At 43.6% G+C, this 27,612-nt stretch overlaps 1 protein-coding gene across 3 annotated transcripts in view; it reads right to left on the bottom strand.

Moving 5' to 3' along the window:
• RORA (RAR related orphan receptor A) overlaps positions 1-27,612 on the bottom strand; it is a 384,590-nt gene that overhangs the window by 57,326 nt on the left and 299,652 nt on the right. The window contains exon 1 of one of the 3 annotated variants that reach the window (XM_055717423.1): positions 17,378-17,625. The exons of the other annotated variants lie outside the window; for them this stretch is intronic. Coding sequence (XP_055573398.1) covers positions 17,378-17,408 — 31 coding nt within the window. The 5' untranslated portion in view covers positions 17,409-17,625. Of the gene's footprint in view, positions 1-17,377; positions 17,626-27,612 lie in introns of those variants that run through there. 3 annotated transcript variants of the gene reach the window in all.

The following is a 27,612-nucleotide window of genomic DNA, read 5'->3' on the forward strand; positions in this document are numbered from 1 at the left end:
GATAAAAGATGGAAATGGCATAAGTACCATGCTCCAATCTAAAAATACATACACTACTTATTTCCCAAACTGTCTTTGGGAAACTGCAATCACTAATACTTAGTTTTATTATTTTCTCTCTCAAACTCCTGAAAAGAACAAACCGGAATCCTATTAATAAAGTGTATGTAATGAGCAAGCTCACAAAAATGGCATTAAAATCCACTGTGTTCTCATTGCATCTAGATTTTAGTTTCAGTGATCAGTCAGCACTTTATCATAAGCTTCACACAATATATTTAAGAAGTCAAAGCTGTAACATATCTTTCTTACATTAAGTTGTTTGAATGTAGCAAACCAATTATTCAATTGAACATACTTCAGAAGAAATTCACGTTGAAAATTTACCAATCTGACAAGAGTTAATGGATTTACTATCAAAAAACAAGGGAGTCTTTTTCTGCACAAACTAGTAGGCTCACTGCATAGCCAGATCTTATTGCAAAGCCAAAGACCTTAACATGATAAAAGCAAAAAGCATCAAGTGTATTAATGCCTGTTCAAAATGAATTGTCTTTTCAGTATAGCAACGCATTATCTAGTTTCTGTTCACACTAATTAAAAAAACCCTACAACTACCAACCCAAAAAACTACTCACTCTTCATAGCTTAAGAGGCCCCAAAAGCTATTCACAAAACAATTCTGTTGTCACTTTTATATAGGGTTAGTTGATGCCTCTCCCCCTCTTTTTTCCAATGAGCTAAATATAATTAATGACTTGAAAATGGAATTAGTTCAACGGTATTTGGCTGAAAGCATTTATTTATATGAATCCAGTTATAAATCATAACTCAAAGGCATATTGTAAAGAAATTTACTTCACTGAAAATTTAAATAGCAGCCTTCTATATAAAAGTGGTATTAGAGCTTAGACATTAGTACAGTCAACATAAATTCTGATTTTAACAAGCTTAGATAAACATATAAATTTTAGCTTAGTGAGTCTGCTTCGGCTGTCAATACTCTGAAATAGACACAAGCTTTAACAAACCTTTAATTCAAAAGCCCATTATTGTACCAACTGAAATAGAAAGATTCGAGTATCAAAGAGGAGTTCTTCCCCGCTGTCACGGCATTACTCTTCTAAGACACCAACTGATCTACAGCCCTTGAAAGAAAACAACTCGCTTCCCTCTCCTGGATAAAAGTCAGCGCAGTTTTTTTTCATCCATCACAGTGTAACAGCATCAAAATACACCCTCTGCATCAGCTTAAAACAAAGAATAAAACCTGCAAACCACAAAGCCATTATGTGACACATCAATTTACTTTGACAGATTCACTACAGAAAAAAAAAATGTTTTCATTAAAAAAAATCTAAATGAAGATTTGTTTAAAGCGGTCGGTAAGAAACGTGAGGAAAACAAAGCGAGAATTCATACAGATTTACCTCTCGCTACCGTTATTCTGAGGTGCTCTTCAGCTTCATCAAGACAAGATGGATAGCTTCCCTAATCCAGCAAGCGAGACACCACATCCCCCCCCCCCCCCCCCCCAGGCGCCAAGCCCCCTGCCCCAGCACAGGCACCGCGGTCCCCGGCAGTGCCAGCGGGACGGTGCTCCAGCGCTGCCCTGCACCGGGAAGCGGCGGCTCGGGCACAGCCTGCCCAGAGGCAGGGAAAGCCCAGGACCGAGCAGAGGGCTGCCACCGGTTTAACTTTTGACAGATTTAAGCCCTTTGCCAGCTTAGTATCAGATGGTTTGGAAAGGACGCGAGAGGCGTGCTGTGACTGTCACGGGCTGTTCAGGAGCCTGAAGGGTGCCCGGTGAGACGCCCCGTGCCCGCTGCCTTGGGGTGGGTTCCAGCCCGCTCTGCTCCTTTTAACTCCTGCCACGAAGCCTGCTCCTGCCGGCTGCGTCACGGGCAGGGCTTCCCCAAGACATCCACAGTGCACGGCCGCCTGGCATGGCTCCGTGTCAGGTGGCAGCAGGAGATCCGTCCAGAGCATCAGAATGGAGACTCAGCTTCTAAACTGCAGGTTGTTTTTCTCATCTAAGACTGTTTATGCAATGTCCTGAGATTTAATAAATTGCCAGAGTAACTGCTGGTTACTTCAAAACTAACAATATTCACAACATTTAGCAGCATCTGCTAAATTGTGTAACAAAATTAATTTACCCTCTCTGACATTAAAACCATTTACTGTTAATAAACAATGCCTTCAAATATTTAGGTGGGTTCTTTAATTCAACCAAACAATGTACTTGGAACTACTGTGATGGCATCAGCAGACAGGCAAACAAATACATGCTTATTTTCATTCCTTCAGTGCTACAGGTATTCTCACTTGAAGAATACAGTCCCTCGTGTGTTCTATTGCTATACACTGAATGCCACCACAGCGTTCACACTCAACTTTCTTGTGGGTGGAAATGCCTTTTGTTCTTCCAGGCCACGACTAAATTCTCTTTGATTAGGTTGTCCCAATACCTGATGTCACTATGAAAAAGAGTATCATTCTCAGGAGTAGTAATAAGCACGGCTTCGCTAAGACCTTATTTCCTTACTGGCTCATATTAAAGGAGGGAACAGTTCTCCTGCAAGGTTATCAGAGAGAGAAAGCAGCTCAGCCTGCCTGCGCCTGCTTACAGGCACCGCTTGCACATGTGATGCACACAAGCAACTCGGCTAACATGAAGAGAAATACCAACAGGCTCCACTGCACCAACCTTACGGCCACTTGCTATGAACCAGGCTACAGGACAGCTTCCTCCTTCAGATGGTCTCTGCGACAACAAACAAGTTTTAAGAAGAAATGTAAAAGCCTAACAGTGGGTTTGGAATCGTTTCTCAATTTCTACTAATATGATTTATGAGCATTCAGACTGCTTGGGACACGACATTGTTTTCACAAGGAAAAAATGGCTAGGTACTTAAAACTAAATGAATCTCATGACTACTTTCTACTGACATTGTTTACGATGGGCTTAATTATTTACGGGAAGAAACTATCCCATTGTACATCTGCCTGAATTTTTGAGAAACAAGTAAAGGGAATAATAATTAAAATCTTGTTTGCAAAGCATTGGATTAGCAGTAAGCAATCTGGGTTTTGTCTCCTTGGATAAATCTCTTAGATAGCTGGATCAAAGTAGTCCTTTGTGAAACAGACACTTTACTGAGATGTTTGGAGACTTGGAACATTTTCCAAAGTGATAACAATTTTGGTATCCAGCTTAATACAACTTCGAAAGCATTTTCTGAAAACTGGGATTAATTACAATTAAATGTAATTCTTCTCCCACATTATATTTGGTGATTACATTTGAAATCATGCTATGTAATTTCAATTATTAAGGTGCTTTTACACTAGTAGTAGATAAAGAGTCTTCAAAAACTGTAAAACTTCCAGCAATGAAAGTATGTTTGCCTAACAAAAACTCACTTGGATTTAGAAATAATGCCTTAGCCAGTGCACAGCAGTGCTTCTCATGTGAGATACATAGCTTTATGCCAGCTTTGGACATGCTCCTAGAACTTTAACTTCAGGCTCCAAGGAGACAAGCTGGACATCTGTGCGTGTTGCCCATTCAGAACATTCATTCACATGTAAAGAGATCCCACCACTTCACATAGTTACCAAATTGCTAATAACGCAGGAACAATCCACAAAAAGCAGTTAAACTACACAACCCCACATTATTTTTTGTTGGCACCTCCTTAAGAAAACTTTCAATTCAATTCGGGGGGGGGGGGGGGGGGGGGAGTGTTGAAGGATTTTGATTTTACGAGTTGCTGGCAATGCTCCTTGTGCACGCGCATACACACACTCTACAATAACAAGCCATTAACTTGACAGTTCAGGTATTTTAAAGGTGGGAAAAACAGTCTCTAAAGAGTTAGTTGTTTGGGTTTTTAATTCAAAAGTAAACTCTTTCAAAAGTTCCTTCAATTTAGCATATAAATTGAATTCATTTGATTAGTCTTTCTAAAATATAAAGCTCATCTCTTCCAAACACACTCTATGCCAGCTAGCAGGCCAGGACTTGACATACTCGAGTAAGGAAACCTCCACCTTCTTGTAACAGCATAGTACAAACATGCCTGCTGTTAATTCCTCATAGCAAGGTACGCACGCAGCCATTACATTTACTTGAGAGCAGTGATCACTATTTACATTCAATTATTATAATTTCCTGAGAAAAGGCTTGATTTCAGCATGTTGAGCATCCTCAACTCTCCGCAGTGCCCTTGTGTGCAGAAGTGAGCAGTGCTGTTAGGACTCAAGCATGTTGCAAGATCCAGGTAAAGCCACTTGCCTGGTAAAGCTCTTCAAGCACAGCTCGTTTCTCCCCATCAACAGGGTGAGGGAACAGATACAGCAATAGGCCTCCATAAAAACAGCTGTTTTTCTCTAAACAGAAAAAATATGAACCTATTTTCCCTGTAATGTCTTCTTCAAATCACCAAGAATCAATGTCTCTGAAATGCCAGAAGCTCATGGTAACAGCTCCTTCTTCCTCCGTGGCCACAGGGACACATCACAGTACACGTACCGTCCCAGAATGAAATGCTGCAATGGGGCAGCAGCAAAGGATTCCATACCGGCTTTAAACTTCTTTCCAGAAGAGTAGCTTCTTCATGTATCATCATGTCCACCCTGACCTCCACACACACAACTACTGCATCTCTTTACCATAATGTTATAGAGGACCCTGACATGTCCAAAGAGGTAATTTACAGACTACTTGCTGTCAGTTATTTCTAGGTGTCAAAGCAAACAAGACAAACACTGGCAAAAATCAGCTATCCATTTCATATCTCAAGCAACAACATAATTATTAGAACAAATGTATGCAAAGCACAGTTTTAACAAAAGGAGTATTTTAACAATACTTAACCTGACACTGTTTAAAAAATACAAGAATACCATCTAGGGAACTCACAGAACATCAACGTGAGGGTAGTACAGAACATCGCGATCAGTGAGATCAAAGGTGTCCACAGCTGTTGCACTGCAAAAGGAAGCGCCAAGCACAGGCCTGAGCCTCTGCAGCTCCCTCAGCCCGGCCTCCTGGAGAGCCTCTTGTCCTTCCACCAAATGCAAATGCTGGTCTCTCCTGAGGTGCCCAACACGTTACTTTCAAGCCTTGATGTCTTTACATAATTCCCAGCAGTTCGTCTTAGGCTTTTACATTCTGACTTCTGTTTACTGATGCAATATTTCTCTAAGTGTGGTAGCACATCAATTAATTATACAGTAGTATGCCTAATCAGGTTTCCCAAGGGTTTTTAACAGAAACCCTTTGTATTTCTTAATGATTCCATGAGATCCTAACTATTTTCAGCCCTGCAATAAAAAAAAAAAAAAAGGTCTGCTGACGATACTATCTTCATAAAAGGTGAAACCGGTATTAAACTATTGATCCAAGCACACTTGGAACTTTGAAGAATTCAGACTTTATCTGGATTTTATGATTAACATTTTTATACACCACATAACCAGTCTGCACTTACAGAAAAGAAATACAAATGAAGAAGAAATACTGGAACTGAAGAACTGATGTGACCTACTTTGCGTTTTAATATTAAAACAGATACATCCAAATTAATAGCAAAGTCTCCACTGCCTTCAATACAATGCTACCACCAATTTGTCAACAGCAGCCCAACAATTTTCTGTGATCAATTCTCACGTCCTGCCTTGTTCTGAAAGAGGACATGTGCTCTAGATACCCAAGATTACTCTTCTTTAGTTCTAAGGCAGACATCCAGAAACTTCCTCATTGATTTCAGGGAGAATTCAGGATTAAAAGCAAAACCAAAACCACACCGAACTACTAAAAGCCCCAACTGGCAAAAATACATCCAGCTTCCACACTACAAAAGCTCAGAAAAAGCAGTAAAACCCCCAGTTTGGTTGACTCTCACTGTGCTGGAGCTGGTCACATTTTTGGCTGAACTGCAGCTTTTATGAGGAAGGGTCATAATTAAGTAAGTGTTAATCTCATAGAATCATGGAAGAGTTGATGTTGGAAGGCACCGCTGGAGACTGCCTGGTGCAGCCCCTGCTCAAAGCAGGGTCAGCTAAGCTCAGGGTTGTGGCCAGTCAAGGTCTGAGATCTCCAAGAATGGCAACTCCACAACCTCTTTGGGCAACACGATACAGCGTTTGACCACAGGCACAATAATACGTACAAAAAAATTAATCCCAAAGTAGACATTTAACTTACATATTTTATACAACTTTTGCCCATCCTCCCCCACGCAGTGCAACAGCAGCGTTGCACACATACCTCCTACCTGTCACCTATGTTTATACACTTGAGTCACACCGCAACAGAGACGGCACTGCTGACATCACGTAAGCTCAGACGCTCTTACCTAGTTATATTGGCAAGACCTGATTCGGAGACACTGCTTTTAATTCTTAATCTTACCTACTCCCCAAATCAGAAATGAAGATATGCCAGAGATAATTTCCACATTATGAAAGCAGCTTTCTCTAGTATTCCACGGGGACCTGTCTGCAAGGCTGAACTGTATCTCTATACAGCTCCTTTTGTCCTGTATTTGTTCTTTGATGTACAAATATGCCACAGACTAAGCGGTGATCTCTTTGATGTTGAACTTTTATACTTTATTGCAACTAGCATGCTTACAAGAGGAGCTGCCAGTCATTTTCTCTTCTAAACATTCAAATTTCATGAGGCACTTGCTTTATGAGTCAGATTTCTTACTTGTTTTCAGAATTTCTACAAGAACTGTGCTACCCTTCTGGAATGATAACTTGATTAAACCCCAAGATCTGATCAGGTTTTTCAAGTATTACAAATTGATACAAGTATTAGCTAATATATCTGAATGTATTTAACATAAAGTATAATTACCTAGTCAAGGTATGCATTTCCTCAGTTTCTTTTTGATAATTTGGGCTCATGCCTGGACTCTGGCAGTGACCAGGAGCAGCTGCATTAGGAACAGAATAAAGCCAAGGCAAGCATGTGGTGGTGCCTCTGCCTCCTTTGCCAGCCTCCCTCCAGCCTTTACAGTTCAGGGGCTTCCCAAGGCAGAGGTAGCCTCTGCAGTACATTTTTTTCCATAGTGCAGACTGTATACCTAAAATTTTAGACTGACAAAACCAAAGCAGATTAAGTTACAAAGTTAGTTACTTCTGTGACAAAACACTAATCAATGCTGGCAGGAATAACGTGTTATAAAGTGCAAATTCACCACCAGCGCATGCCAGAGCTGCCAGTGCGATATACAGAAGAGCTTCCATTCCAAAGCACTTTTGGGGGGCTTTTACATCAATTCTAAGGGCAGAAATTCTTTGGGGTGAGATTTTGCTATTCAAAAGGTCTCTGTTTAGAGTGACCTTTACGTCTGGCTATTTTTCCCTTCTGCAAGTATAAACACTGTGGTTGAGAGGGAAAACATCAGAAGAAAATCAGAGTATTTTGGAACAGTGACAGCAAGGAGGGAACATTTCCCCATAATGAGCTCTAGGTTTCCACAACAAAATCAGTGCTGCTACTGGTGGCCCTCTCCAAGGCAGCTAGTTTAAAGACACATTGTCAGTGTACTGGCCAGAGAAACGTGCTGCTTTGAACATTTTAATTCCAAGTTAAAATCTGAAAGCGAGGAACCTGTACTATAGTTAGTTTTGTTTAGTACGACAGAAAAAAGAATCTAAAATTAAACAAATTGGTTACAGATACTGATTTCTCTTCTAAAAACCATCTAGCAGCTGAGTAACGCGAAGCACATGTTAAGAGCTGGATGTACTCAGAGGAGCAAGCACTCCAGCACCAGCCAAGCCAGGCAGCCAGGTGCTGCACTCCTTTCTGGCTGGGAACTGCAAAGTTATTCCCAGAGATACGGGTAGACTTTTAAGAAAACTGGTTAAACAGAGCCAGCCGTAGCAACAGCGCAGACATCGCTGTTTCAGGGTCCTTTCAGGTCCAGGCAAAAGTTCGTTCTCAGCACTCACACAGATTCTATCACGTGCAGCAAAATAACCCGCCAAGAAAAACGCAAAGGTGACAAATCGCCTGTGTTACTGAGAGGTTTCACATAGAGCTTCTATCGAAGCAACCCATGCAGGACGCTGGAGAGAGAATTTTGATCCTCCTTGAAGAGAACAATAGGAAAATCAATTCCTTTCTTTAGCTGCCTCCGCTGGCCCTGCTCCAGCCCCCACGCCTGCGCCAGCCCCATGCCTTTCCACACTGCTGGCTGCCACAGGTGCTGCCAACCACTGCTGCTCCTCCTGCTATCGCTGGGGCGCATCTGGGGAGGCAGGAATGCTCTCAGCCTGTTTTCCTCGGCCATTTAGAAGGCGCCTATGCATATGAGGTTTCTCAAATGAAACATCTCTGGCTCTTTAATTAACCTGTCTGGTTTTTTTATTATCTGTTGATACAAGAACCTATCCAGCAGTTATAAACATCTTTGTGTACTCATATTTTAAGCAAATACTTCTTTTAATTCAATAATGTACTCACGGTACAAGAAAAACTCTACCCAAAGCTTAATACAATACATCTCTGTCAATCTAACAATTGCAGGGAGCGTCCCTTTGAAGGAAAAACAACGCTTAGCGTAAGCTCAGCTGCTCCAGACGATCCCCAACAATCTGACCCTGTCTGTGTGGCAGAGCGCGACCCGGCAGCAATAGTTGCAAACATACCTCTGAAACCCCGGAGTGCTCCAGCTGCATGTTACGAGCCTTAGTACCAAACCATAGTTTCACTTACATTTATATTCCCCAAAATTCATTAGTAATACAACATCCAGAACGTAAACATTTCTACGGCAAACTAGACGGAGCTAGTCTGAGGAGGGGCAAAACCAGGGGCAATCTACAACAAGCGGTTTTCTGCAGTGCAGAAAATGGGTTTATTAATTCCCAAATTGAGCTTCAAGCAATCACTATACATTTCCCAGAAAATGTGTGTTTTCCCCACAATAACTACTCTGCCAAATCAAACAGAGACAAAGATGAGCTAATTAATTTAGCTGAATGGACAAATGCACCCATTATGAGCAACATTACAGTTGATACAGGAACAGTAGCTGCTCCTGTCAAGTAGCAAAGCAATTTATACCGTTCAAATATAAGTCAGAATTAAAGCATGCAAATGCCCGTGTATGGAAAGGAAGCTCCAAATATTTTGGTGACCAGGGATCATTTTTTACTGGCTTTCTACACTCTACCTAGACTAAGGGCTTCAGGGCAAAGAGCACCTGGAGCTTAGAGATAATTTAACCTTCTTCTGGGGTGAGAAGATAAATGACACTTCCAATCATGTCCCACTAGGCATAGGGCCAAGCAGAGGTGGCTGGACAAGACAGCACTTCTCTCTTCAGAATTAAGAGTCAGGTAAACATCAGCTCATGGAAGTTTTAGGCACGTTTAACCCATGGTGCTGCATCAACTTCTAAGACCCCTGGCAGTCTCACAAGAGGTGCAAATTAAGTGCCACATGCAATGAGAACTTGATTTCTAATTGGATCGGGTTAATTGTACTGGGTCTTAAACAGCAAATGATACTTAGATGAAGGGAGAAAATTGCTGAGCCAATCCTGGCTTCCGGGGTGTTTTGGAAAAAGAGGTAGAAATTCAGTACCACAAACACATGTCCGAGTACAGCCTTGTCCCCTTTCAAACTGCGGAGACTGAAAACCCAAGGCCCTGCATACTGTCCTATTCCCACTGTTCCAGTTCATCTATTCTGAAATTACTATTTAAAACTAAGACAGTTCTGTCCAAAATAAGCAAGCTGAAACAAACATGGCTTTCAACTGCCTTCCACATGCACGCCACCTAGCCTTTTAAGATTATTTAACTACAGCGGTTCAAAATACCACCCTACCTCCCCTGTGTAACTTGGTATATAGAAAACCTCAGTGCCCCTGCTGCCACCCCCTTTGCCTCTGGGGCAGAGAGGTCAACACATCAGCTCCTGCCATCAGGGAGAGAGGCAGCAGGAGCCACGGCCATACTGCACCCTTCCCCAGGCTTCCGTTTTGTGCAGTTAATAAAATAACAGTAGGAACAACAAAGCCTTTAGGACTTGGAGAACACTAAACAAACAGCACACTGCAGAAGACAGCATGTGCAAATGGCAACACGACCTTTTCCTTATTTTCAGTTGACAGTGCCAAGAGTATTCTCAACAGCCCAGGTGTGAGCAGAGGTGGCAGGCGGGTGCCCGCAGCGCCTCTGACGAGCACCACCTACAGCCAGTGAAAAGCAACCCTGGCACGCAGGAACACAGCCCGTGGTACCCTGCCAACCAGACAAAACTCCGGCTTGTGGTCACTTCGGTTTGAAAGAACCCTCTGACAAACCCTTTGTCACAGCGCATCTGTCTATGTAAAGATTTAATGTCACTTTTTGGCCCCCTCGTTTGCGAATGATGAACTTCGTCTAAAGTGCATAAATAAAGAGTCATGCAGTTGGTTTTATGAAGCACCTTGTCCCAGGATTCAATGGCAATAAATAGCCCAGTATTTCAAAGAACACAAACATTACACAATAATTACATGGCTGATACCCTATAAGTATGCTGACTATTCTATTTGCATTGTTCAGAAGTGAAGAGGTTAGACTTATTTACATCCAAGTAGCTTTAATTAAGCTTTGAGATAAATGCTCTTAAAATGAAAGCTGGGATGATTATAGCTCGCTCGACATTGATTTTAGCCTAGATGGCTACGCATGTAGCATGACAAAAGGCCCAAAGGCTGGAATCGCACAAACAGAAGAGCCACAAGCTATGGGTCCTGCATCGCTCTACCATGTAGGAAAGAAAACACAAAATGCAGTGCAGTGGTGACCTTGCTGTGGTCAATGGCTTAACTGCAATGGAGCCAGGCTGAACGCTAAAGGGTGGCAGCACCCACTGCTGCTGACCATGGCAAATTCACATGAAGATGAACTGCACCCAGCTGCATTCCCTGGCAGCAATGGGCTATGTCTGGTGGTGAGGGCAGCAGGCTGCCCCCCCTCAGCAGTGCTGTGGAACCCCTAGGCTTCTCGGCGGGGGACAACGACACAACGCTTGCACTTGCGAGAGCTTTATATGTCACAGATGCACATTAGGTTGCACCCACAGAGCGCAAGGAGCATTAGCCACCTCAGAGACTGCCACTGCGTGGCTAACAACAGCTCTGGCTTTGCACCTTGGAGCAGACAGCACACGCACTAAGCAAGCGGCGGCAGGCTGTGAGGGAGATACCCGACCATTCACAACACTGCACTTGGATTTTCCTGGATACCCATTTGCTTCCATCAGCGTGAAGGCTTCACTTTTCCTGACAGCAAAAAGGAAACGGGCAGCAAATGCTAATTAAATTGCATTTTTTCCAAAAAAAACGGGAATCTGCCTGTGAACCTGTGCAGGCAGGCAGTCTCCCTGTAGAGCGGTGGTACTGCGAGGGGCTCTCTCCAGCTCACTGCCTTTCCCAAGCCTGTCAGCAAGCTGCCTGCTGCAGCTAACCCCCACTCAGAAGAGGGGAACAGCACGACACCCCGTGAGTCACTGCCGCCCTGAGTCACTCCCTGGTGTTCTCAACATAAGGTGCAGGCAACTGGGAGGCCGCCTGAAACTGCACCGAGCTTGCCAACCCGTATTTTGCAGAACTTCTTAGCCTAAACGCCTCTAGCAAGAAAAGAGAAAAAACCCTGGGCAAACTGAAGACTTTGTTAACCACAGGCAAGGCTCCCTTTAAAACAGTAAGAAGCACAAGAAGAAAGTCCATCTGCCAAATTCCCTAACAAGGCCTTCTGCTTCAACTTTTCAGTCTGTTTTGGTGTTCTTTTGCTGTGGGTTTTTTTTTGTTTTTGTTTTATTTGGTTGGGATTTTTTCATCCAACAAGCAGAGGTCTGCACTGTACACAGTCACCTTTTTTTTTATAACACAACTGTTCTTGGAGGCCAGAATCCTCCCCTCCCCTGTTAATGTTTATTGCAAAAAATGAGCGAAAAAAACCCACCAAAACAATCTTCAAAAAGGAAGGAGAGGTTTAGAAGACAGGTTTCTGCACCATTAGTTATACGCATATCCTTTAGATATCAGTCCTCAAGGAAAAGAGGAATCACAAAAGAACTACTGCTTGCTTGATCTCAGGAGTTATCAGCTATAATTGCAAATTACAGCTCACAGATAATACAAGAAAGGTGAATATTTATGTTTTCTTGTCTCATTGCAAATGAAAGAAACTCACAGAATAACATTCTAAAATTTATCAAGTCTGACTAATAACTCAGTCTTGTCACACACAGTTATTTTGCACACTACAAAAACTTATCTCATGGGAATACGAAGGGAAAAAGACCAAAAGAATATGCTGCATCTCAACTTCCTCTAATACTAGACAGAGAATTGCAAAGTCAGGTGAAGCTGCATGTGTAACTCAGGAGAGACATAAAGATTTGCCAGTTTTGAGTTAGTACTTGTAGTTTAGAAACAAATACACCAATTTAGGATTCTGCTGTGTAGTGAAGATGAAATACTAACAACACTGTCAGTAATTAGTACACGATAGCGATCATTTCTATACTGTACCACAGGTAAGAGAAGCAAGAAAGATTTAAAACCCCTTAAGGTTAAAATTGAGCGCTGTATCATTGGGGGGGGGAGGGCGGGGGGGCAGGGGAGCCAAACATATAAGGCTCTCTATAATGGAACGAGTAAAGAAATCAGTCTTTTTCATACACACGGGGGAAGTACTCGATATAAAGAGGACTCAGTTCTTGACAGAGGTCTCTAGACACTATTCACTGAACTTATAAATGCCAATACAAACACTCACCTCCCTGCTGCAAAGCCAAGCTTCAAAGCAGCAGGCCATTAGCCTGCATCACACCCCGAACCAGCAGCATCTCCCCCCCCCAGCCCCACATCAGCTCGCTGGATAAAACCTGACGGTGTTTCCTATGAGTGCAGAGCCCACACCCAAACACCAGCAACGCTTAACTACCCACTTCTACCGCATCGTCCCTTCATGGATTTTTTTTAAAGGGTACAGAAGTCCTTGCGTGGTGTCCACAGACCACTCCAGTTTTGCCCCGTTTCCAGAACTGTTCTAGAATTATTATTTTTAACATTGTATTGCCAGCCAGTTGGAACAGGCTTGCCGTTTTAGATAGGCAAGGGCTGTACATAAGTTGCAAGAAGAGTTTGATCTAGTGAGATGTTCAGCACCCACGGTTTTAGCTGACTCAAACAGGACGTACAGATTCTCCTTACTTGAAAGGAGCGTCCCCAACCGAGACTTGTACAGAGCATGCGACTGCCTTTGATTATCACTGAGTGAGACATAAAGGCAGATTTCCTCTTTTTTTACTTTCAAATCTTGAGAGTCTTTCAAAGGACCTGAAAAGTACATTTCAGCTATACACCTGAAACCAATCTTATCCTGTGGATGTGATGCAACAAATACCATAGGTACAAGTAAGTCATTCACATCAGTCATATGAAATTAAAGCAGCAAGAAAACAGCCTCTCAGCTAGCAATTCCAAAGGCCAGATTCTGTTAATATTTAGTCAACAGCAGTTCTGTACCAGGGTATTTGCTAAATTGGATTTGACTTTCAATAGTGCCACAATGAAGGCAAATTTAAACATACTTCATTTCGTAAAGCATTTTTTTCTTTTTTTAAAATCCATGGCAAGGTGTTTTTTCATAGGCAGCTGTTTACTGGTGAAAAACAGAGTAATTACCAACACGCTGGCAGGTTGCTGCCAAGATACATGACGAAAAACACGTCAAAACCACGTCAGGCTTGACAGACTTAGCAAAGCTCACCCACAGTAAGCAGCACTGCACAAATCCCCGACAGGCAGCCTCCGAGCAGCCCGGCTCTGCGAGTCCGGAGCGCTGAGGTCACCTCAAGTGAGGCACGGTCCCTTTAGCGAGGCAGCAAGGGGAATCCTGCCTATCTGGGTAGGCAGAAAAAATACAGTAAGATCCAAAAATTATGTGCACTAATAAGGAAACCAGAGCCTACTTCCTTAAACAGGTATTTGTATATGATTGAATTTTCATTCAGAGACAGTCTCAGTTATAAAGCTAGTTACAGTTCCAATGACCCAACCACAGCGCCCCCAAAGTGAAGCAATTTTTCTTACAACCAGGTAACAACCGAGCCTGCTCATCATCTGGACTATCCTCCACAAAAGGGCAACAGTTTCAACTTCATCAAGGGCCACATGGTCAAAGTCAGGATTAGTAGTGCAAACTCCGCCTCAATGGTAAATGTACCTGTGTAGAAAAAGCTTAGAAAATTTACATCTGCTTTCCCACCAATCTCTATTTAGAAATGTCCGTACAAAGTGTAGCAAAACTGTTGCCAGGTTCATCTCCATGCTTTCTAAACCCACCAGTGGGCTGAACCCTTCTGTCCAGGCCTGAGGACAGCACCGGTACTCAGCTCTTGTGGGCACCAGGCCTGGTTCACCCCTGCCTCTTTACTAAAAACCCAAAAGTTAAACACTACCCTCGTGAGTCCTAGCCCCCTCCGTCCTGGGCTTGCCTCCAGTTATGTACTGGCATGACAACCAGACCCATGTTTCTGCCCCAGCGCAGGTGTTTGCTCACCAATTCACAGCACCTGGTACTATTCTCCTTGAAGTCAACCTTGAAGCTTCTACCAGTGAAGATTCTCCCAGGAATAAAATTAGTACCAATGAACATGCTGGTGAAACTACCCGATTCTTTGCAAACTTGTACTGGCAAACACGTGAAGTCACACCCTCCCTTAACGCTATGAGCCGGCGACCTGGCCTGCACATACTGTAAACTGGGAATGTGAGCAGGATGGATCCTCCACAGACTCACAACAGTTGATAAATAATTTTTTAAAACCCATCAAATCTAGAAAATACTTAGTCATTATGAACTTCGATGCTTCGCCACTGCCTATTTTCTTAGAAACAGAAAAAAACTCTCCTTCCTCTCTGCTTGAAACCAGAAAGTTATGTTTCTTACCACACAGCCTGTTTTAAGGACACATCCAGCCCCTCCATCGGGCTGCTCTGTTCTCCAGCTCTGAGCATACTGGTGCGGCTATCAGCGTGTGACAGCGGGCCAAAACCTTCACTCATTCAAACCAGTATATAGTCTGGCAGTCCGAGAACTTTTCAAAATAACTGCAAGCATGTTTGTCAGAACATTATGCTGCTCTTTTTTTGTTTTTTGTTTTTTTTTTAAAAAAAAGTGCCACAAATTAATTTCACATGGTATTAATTTGGGCTACCTGAACAGCAATAGGAATGAAATTAATATTATTTTTTTTCACTCACAAAAATCCAATATGGAAATCTGTAACATCCCATATTCTCCTGCAGACCATGATTTTCTGCACTTCAGAACTGTAAAAGATCATAAGCACCAGAAGATGCCATTACAGCACCAAGAACAAATAAAATATGCAATTCACCTACATGTTTTACATTTTTTCCTTGTACCTTTAAGCTTATATAAAACTACATTCCCTATGCTACTGGTCTGCTTATCTTAAATCACAATATTGGATTGCAGATCTATTATTTCATGGCACTCTCAGACAAACGACAACACATTTCCTCCAGCTGAACCCCGTCCAGCAAATTAGAGGAAGGACAGGAAACCAAAAAAAGTTTTTCTGTACACTAGAAAACTAAATGGTATTAAACATGAATTAAATATACTATGTAAGTATTCTGTGAAAACTACAGAGACCTAAGCATTTTCATAGTAAAGCCATTAAGAATTATACTTTAAAACCCAGAAGCTGGGCTCCACCAAGATTTTACATCGGTGTGGGAACAGGTTTAAATGAAACTCCCAAGAGAGTAAAAAAAATATTTCAAAGTTGAGTTGCTGAAAATCATCTGCCTGCTCTTTTATAACACACCTTAAGTCTCTGTCCAGAAGCATACAAGGCAATTACACCCTCCGATTTTTTTTTGTGTACTTTCCTCCCCTTTTTTTTTTTTTGTTTATTTGATTTCATGGTTCTATCAGGCTTATGAGGGATATGTTGAAAAAATCTTATCAGAAAATGTAGAATTCTAAGGGACTGCTAAAATACCCATATAGTTTGCACTTGAAAAAATGCATTTCCTTTTGTTATAGATGCGCGTATTTGAATCGACCCAATTACATTTTCTTGCCAAATACATTCAGCATGGCTAATGATTAATGAATATAGTGCTTTTCTCTTTATTCACATAGGCTTCTCTCCAAGAAGAAAAGGAAGCCCAGTAATTGAAAATTACCATGCCTCAAACACTGTGCTGCTGCTGGTGTGCATTACCTACTGCTTTTGCAAAGGGGGGGGGGGGGGGAACACAATATCTAGCTAAAGCAGGATTCAATTTCCCCCCCCCAAGTAATTATTTTTTTTTAAAAATGCGAAACTTTACCTACACAATCCAGGAAAGTATTTTAGAGGGTAGAGATTTAGTATTTTAGCAAGGGCATCAAAAATAAATGTTGACAGTAACACTCCTGAGATCACTATGAAAGAATATCATATTTAAGAAAAGCCAGTTCCCGGTTTTAGTTGTTTTGGGTTTTTTTTGTTTGTTTGTTTGGTTTTTTTAAAAAACAAATAAAACCAAACCAACTGTGACTTTAAAAACGCTGCAATGCAAAGTTCTGCTGCGGTCCTCACTTTACGAGGAAACAGGGCAGACCGAAAACACACCTCGAAACTTTTCATTTCTCATCACAAACTTCGCCCGCCGCTCCTCAGCCGCAGGCTGCCCCTCTCAGGGCTCGGGTCGGCAGGCAGGGAAGGCTTCAGGTGTAAAACACCGCGCTCACTCGGGAGCTCCGATTTCTCCTTTCATTCCAAAGCCTTTTACGAACGAGCAGCCCTTTCTTCGGACGGCGTTTCAGCCCCGCCGGCCGCCTGCGGGCTCCTGCGCGTCCGCTTCCCCTGCGCTGGGGCGGATCTTGCGGCGCGCTGTGCTGCGGGGCCCCGGGTGAAGCTCAGCCGGCTCGGCCCCGCGCCCCCCCCGCCGAGCCGTGCGGCAGGGAGGCGATCTCTTACCCTCCAGCTCGCCGGGGACGGTGCAAAGTGCAGCGGCTCCGCGGCCGCCCGCACCCAAGCGGCGCGGGAGCGCGGCGGCGGCTGCCCCGACCGCTGCCCGGCATCACGGCCCTGGCCCCCGCGGGCTCCCGAGCACCTGCCCCACTCCCGGGGCCGCTCCCCGGCCCGGGCTCCCACAGGCCGCCCCGCAGCGGCGGGACGCCGAGCGCTGGCACCGGCGCACGGAGAGGGGAAGCCACGGAGCGCCGCAACTCCAGCCGGCCCCGCCGCTCCCGGGCCGGGCTCCCCCCGCTTCCCCGCGGCACGGCACGGCTCGGCACGGCGGCTCCCGCGGGCTGCGCCTACCTTTCATCGCGGCGAGCACAAAACACATCATTTGTCAGGGGCGAAGCGGCGGGGAGCGGAGCGCGGCGGGCAGGGAGGCGGGAGCGGAGGCGGGACGGGACGGGCCCTGGGCGAGAAGCGCCGCCGCCGCCTCAGCAGCAGCCGCCGCCGCCTGCCAGCGGAGAGCCGCGCCGCGCCGCCATCCCCCGGCCCATATGAGGCTCCATGTGACCCGCTGACATCAAGCCAGCCCCGGCCCCCCGCCTTGTTTACACCGCTCGCTCCGTCCCTCCCCTGCCGGCGCCGAGGGGCGGCGCGGGCGCCCGGTCACGGGGCGAGCCCGGCCCGGCAGCACCGCCCCCGCCCGCCCGGCAGCGGGGCGGCCCCGGGCCCGGCCGCACGGCGCGGCGGGGCTGGGCTGCGGGGCTGTCCCGGCCGCCGCACGCTGCTGAGACCGGCCGGCAGCAGCGGCAGCAGCGGCGGCACCGGCTCGCTGCCCGCGGCCTTTCCCCGTCCGCCGTCCCAGTTCACCCCCCCTCGAAAGATCTGTAAGTGTTATTTTAAGTAAAAAAATCCCAAAAAACAAACCCACACTGTATCGAAGCCACATCTGGGCATAACACGGCTATACACTTAATAGTCGTTGACTTGATGATTAAGCAGAACAGCATTTACATTTTAAATCCGTCTGGTGACGGGTTTCATGCTCTCCTAGGATTTACGGGGAACGCGGGAAGCATTATAGCACTGCTGGAGTTATTTCCATGTACGCGGTAGCATCAGCTGTCACCACACTGTCAGTTTGGGAGGTGAAGTTTTGCATCATTAATACGCACACATCCGCCCTACAAGAGGGGCAGCGCAAGGCTGAACACAGAAAAAAATTCTAACCTATGAAAAAATAAAACCACTTTGGTGAAAATTGCATTAACAAACCCAGTAGCTTTTCCAATCCCTATCCTAGCCGCTGGAAGAGAGTGTCACAACACATAAAACTGAAGAAAAGCATTGATGCATTACAAGCTATTTAACAGGGGACAGAATATAACATTTCATAATAATTTAATCAGAAGTATAAGCATTTAATGAAAATAAGACAAGGGAAACCAGATAAACAGAAGCCAGAGGAAGCATCTTGGTATCTGAAACAAAACCCTGTATTTAGAAAGAGCCTTTATGAGACAAGGACACTGAAACAATCCGTTATTAAACGGCCCCTAATGACTAATTCTCACCTATTTCCTTAATGAGTTCTTGATACAGCATGATATTATTTAAACATGATAAGACGCTATCCAGGTGTACTTACCATTTATCAGTCTAGTCATTCAAATCCCATTAATGCAAAATATTGTTTAAATATTTTATTTAAAAAATAATAATCCAAGAGCTAATCTGGTGCAGTAGTGTAAATTTAGCTAACATCTTCAGCATAAAGTTTTTGATCTGGGTTTGTCATCCTTACTTACATTAAGCCGTTCCTACCAGTAGCACTACAAGTACTGTGAGGTACTGCTCAGACAAGTTACAGTGGCAGATCTGGTCCCAGGTGGGTTTGTGTTCATGGAGTTTTATCTGCAGCACATGTTTTAAAGTTGCGACGCACTGCATAGAAAGCTTACAGGTCACCCTGGACTGAATCAAACACCACTGACAGTGCTGTTCTGATCTCTTCAGAACCTGGAAAATGCTGCTTTTACGTGTGGGCCAGCTGCTGCTGTGGAATTTAGATGCAGTCAGACGACTTGCAGCAAGCACGAGAGAAAAGAATGTCGTCTTAATATATTGTAACGTGGAGTTAGATCGTTGTAAACATTTCACTCTGACACAGCAAGTAATGTCAGACCTATGGCTTGAAAAATGTCACAGTCCATTAGCGCTAGTTGTCTTGTCAGACATTTAACCTTAAGGTACACAGCATTACATTATTACTGATCTGTATTTGTTTCCAGTCCAACTGAAATGCAACTGGTAATCTGGAATGACATCTGATGTGCTAAACGGCTTCAATAATAAGCAGGCAACACAGATTTTGCATTCTTACAGATGCCTTGCAACGGTTGCTTCATAAAATTATAGAAGATTGGTCATCAGATATTTTAAGTGAGAAGAGCACATTTAAAATACTTTATTGTTGTCAATATCCCATCTAAAGCCATCTGCTAACTGACTTCTGTATGTATAAACATCCATTCACACTTCAGTTTTCTGGCTTGGTTTGACCTCATTATGAAAATGCAATTTAAAATCCGTTTCCTCCCAATTTACCAAACTATTGCAACACTGAAAGTCTCACTCAAGTTCAGACACCATATCAATGACAACACAAAGACAATGTGACAGTCAAATAATACTTAGCTCAGTATTGCAGTTTACTCGTCATGCAACTGCTCTCACCGATTTGTACAGCGGGGTTTCATTTGACATCTATGAATGCTCCTTATTTTCCAGAAGCTTGTACTTGATTGTGCTTGTTACTCAAGCATTTGATAAATACCGACAAAACACGGCAGGATTCATACCCCTACTGTTCACAGGAGCAAGAAACCACACCTCAGCCTACACACAATTCTTTCCTGGATTTCTGCATCCAAAGTCCTCCTGAAGGCATCAAATCTATGTATTAATGGTTCAGACTAAGTAGCGGCCTGCAGAGCAGACCCTGACCACATCATGCGTTCATCCTTTGCGCCACCTTTTCTTCAGAAAAGGCAGCAGCTGGTCCCAGGAGACAGCCAGGCCTGTTACCCAACAGCCAAGGCACCTTCTGTGCACACTTGGCAGGGCACACAAGCATCTCCTGCTCGGGTACGTGCCCCCAAATGTGGGGTGGTTCCAAACCTGTGCTGCAGCTTCTCTGTGGTGCCAGAATGTGGCCATTTTGGCAAAATGGAAATTCACGTTTCAGTTGCGACATTGGTTGGGAGCAGGCTGCCTGGACCTACCTGGGGCTGGCCTGCTGCCCTGACCCGACCATGGCCAGCACAGGGTGCAGAGCCTGGGCACAGGGCACAGGTTACAGGGCACAGAGCCCCGGCGCAGGGTGCAGGGCACAGTGCGGAGAGCCCCACCGCAGGGTGCAGAGCCCTGGCGCACAGTGCAGGGCACAGGGTGCTGAGCCCAGGCACAGGGCCTTGGCACACAGTGCAGGGCACAGGGCGCAGAGCCCTGGTGCAAGACACAGGGCGCAGATTCCCGACACACTGCGCAGGGCACAGGGCGCAGAGTACAGAGCCATGACACAGGGCACAGGGCCCCGGTGCAGGGCACAGAGCACAGGGCGCAGAGCCCCAGCCCCGGTGCCTGGCATGCTCCTCGCGCAGCCTGCTGGTGAGCAGCTCCGGGGGGCCGGGGGTGCGCGGTGGGCTCCTGCCCTGCTGCCCAGCTGAGCCACGGCAGTTGCACTCTCGCCCGCCCCAGCCCCAAGGCCCACCGTGGCCGGGGGGAAGCTGTGAGTGCTCAGGGCCCGCTGCAGGGGAAACTTAAATTCTAACCACGCTCGAATATCCAGGAACTACAAATGTAAGATTGCCAGTTTAAAGGTCTCCACGTGTTGTGTAACCTTATCACGTATTGCTCTGGGTTGTGTCGATATAAAGGGTGTTCAACTTGTTAGCCTAACCACAAGCTGCTGCAGCAATCAGAGGGAAACAACTGTTTCTAGCAACCTTTTCAACCTCTGCTAGGGGAAAAAAAAAAATCTAAAAAAATTAATGTTGAATTGCTAACAGAGAAAGGGAAAATACCCATGACAGCTATTTGCACTAGTAATCAGGGAACTAGTATTTGAGTAGTCTAAGCACAGGACAGAAAATATTGAAAAGCCCTCCTCCTCCACCTCTTTTTAAACCTACTGAGCAAAGTAATACATTCAGCTTCCAAGATGAACCAGTAACCACTCCTAACTACTTGTTCAAAGACATCCCCAAACAGAAGTAGTTTAAATGCAACTAATTAAAGAAGGATGTTTATGTTGTCCTGACTTGGAACACCAGCGGAGGGCATTTCTGCGGACTGTCAGGTCATGTCCATTCTTGCCTAAGTGAAGCTGCATGGTTATGCTTCATTCAGAAAGAATTCTGAGACCTCCTTATCGCTGAAATGTAAGATTTGACTAGTAAATGCAGGATGTAACCACTACACTCCTTCTGTATACAGCAGTGGGGAAAAAATGCTCTTAAAAGAAGAAAATGTGTCACATAATAACCCCGTCTGAAGGAGGTATAACCGCACAGGATTGTTATGAAGCTGAAGTTGTCAAACAACTACAAGGTACAGCATTTACCCACTGCTCTATCACCATCACATACACAACTGCATACAAATCCTCTGGCAAAGAAATAACTGCATGCTGCGTTCTCCCATGAAGATGAAAACTTGACTTACTGGAAAAGAAATGTGATATAAAACCATTTCAATAAAATCATCCAGGGCCTCCATATTTTCAGTTTTTGCAGAGACAGCTTCTTCCCTTTGTTAAAATGACCTAGAGCTAAGTTTTCCACATATGTTTTTGCTTAACAAAAGAGCTTAGACTGTCAGTATAAATTTACACGATCATGCATATTTTTAATTGTTTTTCTGAAGTTTTCATGGGCTTTTAATGAAGTAAGTTCTTTAAAAGTTCCAGGAAATCTTGTATTGATTCAAATAGATAGTGGTAACATTTGGAAAGGCTCAAGTATTTTTCAGTGCTTCAAACACCTATAGAAAATTCCTTTCTTATCAACATTTAAATATCTCCTCTGAGGAATTAAACGCTGGCCAGAGAAGGTGACAGTAGCTTCCTGGTAAACAGGAAAAAGCAGGTGATACTGAAAGTGAAGCCTCCCCCAACTGCAACCTAATCCTAATGTCAGGTGAAGTGTTCAGCTCCCAGGTCATTACAGGGATGCAGCGCTAGATGCAACAAGAGTTTGAAATGCACAACAAGTTCTAAGCATTGTGCTGTTGCCTTTTTGGCTTCTTACACAACAATAATTATATGTGAAACCACACAGGTGCAGCAGTTGCAGCAGCCTTGTTTACCAAATACATCCAAAACAAAGTGCAGGAAAACTGCAGCCCTAAATAATCTTCAAAATGCAAGTCACAATTCTGTCCACCCTACCGACAATCACGTTTTAAGGAGTTTCTAATTGATATACGCAACACTGACAAAAAGAAAATTGTTGTTCCTAAACACATTTCCCTTCTCTAGATTCAGTGGTATTTTAATCTTCATTTATTTCTAGCCCTCCAAGTAGCACACTGTCGAAGATGAATCTAACTGAGGTTGTCCTCATTAAGTTGCCTCTTTTTCATCTATTTAAAACTGCTGCTATGCTGACCCTGCAATCATACCATTTTGCTTCAGACAAAATACCTTCCCAAATTCTTGCTGAGGAGGTGTGCTTTTGTGCAGCATGGGCCTCAGCTATATGTCTTAATCAAGCCATTTTATACACTACCCCACAACTTCCAATTAAGTACATTGCTATCCACAACTTTTGAACTGGTTGCTGTGCTTTGCCCAACAGCTGCTACAGTTCTGCACCTGCTGAAATGAAGTATGACTTGACAAAACGTTTTGGGGTTCATCTGGATGAAAGGCAAGTCCAGAGTCATTATCATCAGCTAGGTATGCTGTCGGCAGTACAAGATGTTAAAGATCTAATCAATTGGATTGTCACCCAGTTTCCACTGGCCTTGAAATCCCTTGAAAGGATGTAACATTTGCCGCTTTTCAAAATATAGGGTAACAGCAGTACACTTTCGAATTAAAGTGATTAGAAAGATGAGGCTATGGCCAATTAATCACCTGCCACCAACTGCAAGTGGGTCCATGGAAAGATTACAAGGTTATCAAGAAATCAATCCAACTGCACTTAGTAGCCTCTGCCTTCTCTCCACACCTAAAACATGGTTATGAAGTGACGGGTATTGGAGTACTGATCGTGCTGCCACTGCCGAGTCCCTGTTGGATCTCAGAGAGATTCTCATCTATAGGCTTTAAAAGTTGGTCTTAGATCACACTGTCAAACCTTCTTACAATGTCCTAACATTAATGCTGCCAAAAAGCAGGAATTATTTGAAAGCTGTTAGAGCTCTCAGTTTCATGCATAATCTTACCTGCCTATTTTTGGCCGGTGTTGCTTGCCAAAAACTGCAGCTGTGTATTGTTCAGCATATCCCTTTTGGCGGGGAAAAGTCAATGGATGGTGTAAAACCTACTGCTGAGATAACTGTCAATAGCACAAAGCAAAGCAAGATACTGGTTATCCTCAAAGAAGCAACTGTTAGACTCTTGTTTAAGGATCATCATCATAGAGTCATTCTTTGGCATAAACAGGCTCTCCAAAGAACCACCTTTCCCTGTAAACCTGCTCAAGAGAATTGTGTTGGTTGTGGTGAAACATCTTCAACATATTTTGGAATCTTCAAAAGTCCTTTTGCTCCTTTTCAGCTTGACGTTCGAGCTTCAGCAGCACAGAAACAGCCCTTGGGAAGTTGCTCAGTTAACTGACCATACTGCTGGTGACAAACGAAAACAAATGCCCAGATGCAGAGATACTGGATGTCAGCCGTACAGGCGATAGTGCCTTTGGAGGCTTGCTGAAAGCAGACAGAACTGTGTAAGCGCTTTGGTCCCTTTCTGAAAAATATCTTAGTAGTATTGGAAAAGTTCTTACTTGTCTAAAAAGCCTTCGGCCTGCAGCCTTTTCAGTCAGTTTTATGGGCAACAACTGAGTTTCACGAAGTATTGGGTCCAGTTCCCCAAACTTAGCGCATACAAGTCATTTGCAGAAGAATCGCAATGCTCACAGGGCAGCCCGGTTTTCATGCATTCCCACAGGAAAGGAAAGTGAAAACTATTAAGAATGTTCCAAGCCTGCCTACTTCTCCCAGCAAATTTATGACCGACCTGACCACTGGCTTCAGGTCTTTAGCCAGTTACGTATCAGGGTAAGTAACAGTTGGGTTTTTTTTCCCTGAGGCACATTGATCAAATGGTGGTGTTTTGTTTCTTTAATCCTTGGGTTTCTCTTTCTGCCCTCTTCTGAATCATCAGGGATGGCCAAGGCAGGGAGAAAAGGCAGTGGTGAGCAGTGTGTGAGATGAAGTGAGATTATTTCTTTCTCAGAATCCCCCTCACACACGTGTCTGGCCAGATGCAGCCCCAGGAGGGAACCCAGTGGGTTTCTGGCCTTCTCCTGAGGCATGGTTCAGCAGTCAAGATGAAATGGGCATAACCCAGCGGATCCTTTGCCACTCCGTGTGCCTAGGGCATTAATAGCATTTTAGTCTCTTTTATTTCCTCTCTGCTTACAGCACAGGCTCTAATCTGTTGACAAACAGAATACTTCAACTACGCTTAAGAATAACCAGAGAAATGTAATAGTCTGCAGCCTGTGGACTGCAGCCAAACAAAATTGTCTCTTCTGCCTCCAAACTGTGGAAACTATGCCTATGTCACAGCTGCCAGAGAAGAACCGAAGCAGTCTCATGTACGGAGCAGAGGGGTGAGGGTGAGGAGCCTTCATGTGCTGAATTTGCCCTGCACCCACTTCCAGATTGATCTAAATTAACCTAAAAGAAACTGTAAGTATGCCAACATCTAAATTGTTTCAGGTCATGTCCAGCGTCAAAACTCCCTCTTATGCTACATGAGATCAGTAAACAAATTTTCCCTCTTTTCAAGAATGTAATTAAGAATGTGAGATTTAGTGGGACAAATAAGCTGTGCTGGGCATTCAGAGAACCAATGTGGAAATTATTTTTCTTTCATGGAAAACAGAAGCATCTGTCCAGTCAAGCAAACCAAGCAATGATTCTGCGTTATGAAATACTCTTTTTATAACTATTGACATTTCAGTCAGCTGTGCCACATGTCAATAGTGGTTTTATTGCTCACATTTAAACTACAGCTTTCAGGACAGGATTCATCTAACTTGACATTGTCTGATCAGCAGCATATTTCCTGCTCCTGTGAGCATATACATTATTTATACAGCTTTGCACTGGAGAGTATTTGGGCTATTATGAGAAAAAATTTAAGATCTGGCATGCTTTTATGCCTCAATGCAAACTACAAGCTTAGAACCACACATGCTTTCTAAGACAATTAAAGTTTCATATTAGGCCTCTCTCCAGAATTAGTCTTCAAGTCACAGCTTATCACAGCCTTCTAAGCCTGTCTGACTCCCTTCTTTCCAGCACAGCACTTAACAGACAGGTCTCAAATGCTGTGCGTGTCACATTTTCTCCAGTTCCTCCTCAAATTAATACTGAGCTCCAGAACAGAAATACTGGAAAGCCTAACATACCTTCTGATCACATACCAGCAGATCACTGTTAATTTCTCCCATTTCTCACTTCTTGGTATTCTGATGGTAGCTGGCAAACTGGTTTTTTTAAGAGATCAAATGTTATTGTTCTAATTAAACTCCAGCAGCTTTCACTCCAGATGTCCTCCCCCACAGCACCATTACATTCTTAAAATCATGGAAGAAAATTCATTACTTCTGATGTGTTAGTGAAAAATACATGGCAGCTGATTATGGCTTTCAAGGCTTCAACCTTAAGGATAAAATAAACTTTACTGATCTATTTTCAAAATTCAATACAGCCTCAACCACTCTATTTCAAAGAAACAAAACACTGCATACCTACTTAGAGTGATAAATAAACGATGATACAGTTCCTGGGCGTGAAATCCATACAGATAATTCCTTTGCGTAGCGCTGATTAATAGACATGATAAAGTGACACTGTTGAAGGATATTAGACTTTAGCAGAAGCAAAATAAGAAGATGATTCACTCACAAATGTAATTATTTGAGAGCATTGTTTTACTAATAATCACCTAGTTCAGAGGAGAACACCTGCACAGTACCTTCTTTTACTTCAAAAGGGGGGTGGGGAGAGCAATATTCTAAGCTGATGAATTTGATTACAAAGCAGAGCATATAGGGCAGACCACCTATAGAGAATGATCCATTGTTTTATATAAACCCTGATTTTTATAACCTGCATTTGTATTAATTTAGCTCGAGACAGCATTTTTTTAATCCTATTTAGAAAGCAAAACAGGTAAAGGATTTAGAAACCTTCTCATTTTCTATCTTAGTAATTTAATCTGAGCTACTACCACTTGCTTGATAAGAATAATCTTGAACTCATAATTTAAAACTCATTAGCATACACCCATCTTACAGAAAAGAATCCGCCAAGCATTTTTCACATAGGCACATCAATTCTGATTACTTCAATTCAATTTTAAAGGATCTTTGACAGGGCTACTGAAAGGCTTGTCAAAGAACAAGGAAACATTATGACATTCTTTCCCCATATCCCTTTCCAGAGCATGAAATATGAGGGGCATTTCTAATAGAATCAAGGCTAATTTAAGATACCGTTAATCTTTACTTTAAGGCTGCTGTGGCTGGGGAGGTTACCTCTAGCACACGGCAGCTGTTCTTCAGCGCACATCTGTAGTCCGGTTCCAATGCATACCCAAGTTATTAAATAACAAACTTCTTGACATAATTCAAAGCAAACATATTGCAAGCATGTATTTTACAAGCTACAATGAGAAGACATACTTAAATTTCAATAGAGGTTGTTTGGTTGTTTTTTTTTAATTTAAAAAGGTATCTGCTGCTTTTACTCATTCTGTTCATTTTTAGCTGAAGGACAAAGAGTATGTTTTTTCTTTTTACTGACTGGAAACTGCTTCCCCAAAATACTAATTTTGCTATTTTAAAATGAGTCATTTATCTGCTTTCTAGCATGAACAACTGAAATGGCTTTGTATTTTCAGTTACAGTGCATCATCAGAGCTGTTATGCTTTACATCTGTTCAACAAGCCTGTTACAATTATACAATCCACAAAAAGCCGCACGGTAGCGACAGGTAAGATACACCGCATATAGCGGGCCAGACCTTGCTTCCTGCACACACCCCAGCAGCCCCGCTGAGACCAGTGTGGTCGCCCACGCTCTGGGGGCAGACGGCACCGACCAATCCAGCACGCTGGAACACGGCTTTTCTGCAGACCGCATATAAAAAGAGCCAGGTGTTCTGCAATACCTGGGACAGATGAGTAATTTTCAAGTGAAACAGAGGTGCGTGAGCTGGGCTATGAAGCAACGAAAAAGGAGATACGTGCCAAAGAATCAAAAAAAAAAAAGAGAAAATAATTACTCAAAGACATAGGATGTATATCAATAAAAAGTAAAAGACAAAGAAGACTGTAAAAGATCAAGGTATGTTT

This window comes from Falco cherrug, chromosome 7 (assembly GCF_023634085.1).
Source record: "Falco cherrug isolate bFalChe1 chromosome 7, bFalChe1.pri, whole genome shotgun sequence".
Classification (NCBI taxonomy): domain Eukaryota; kingdom Metazoa; phylum Chordata; class Aves; order Falconiformes; family Falconidae; genus Falco; species Falco cherrug.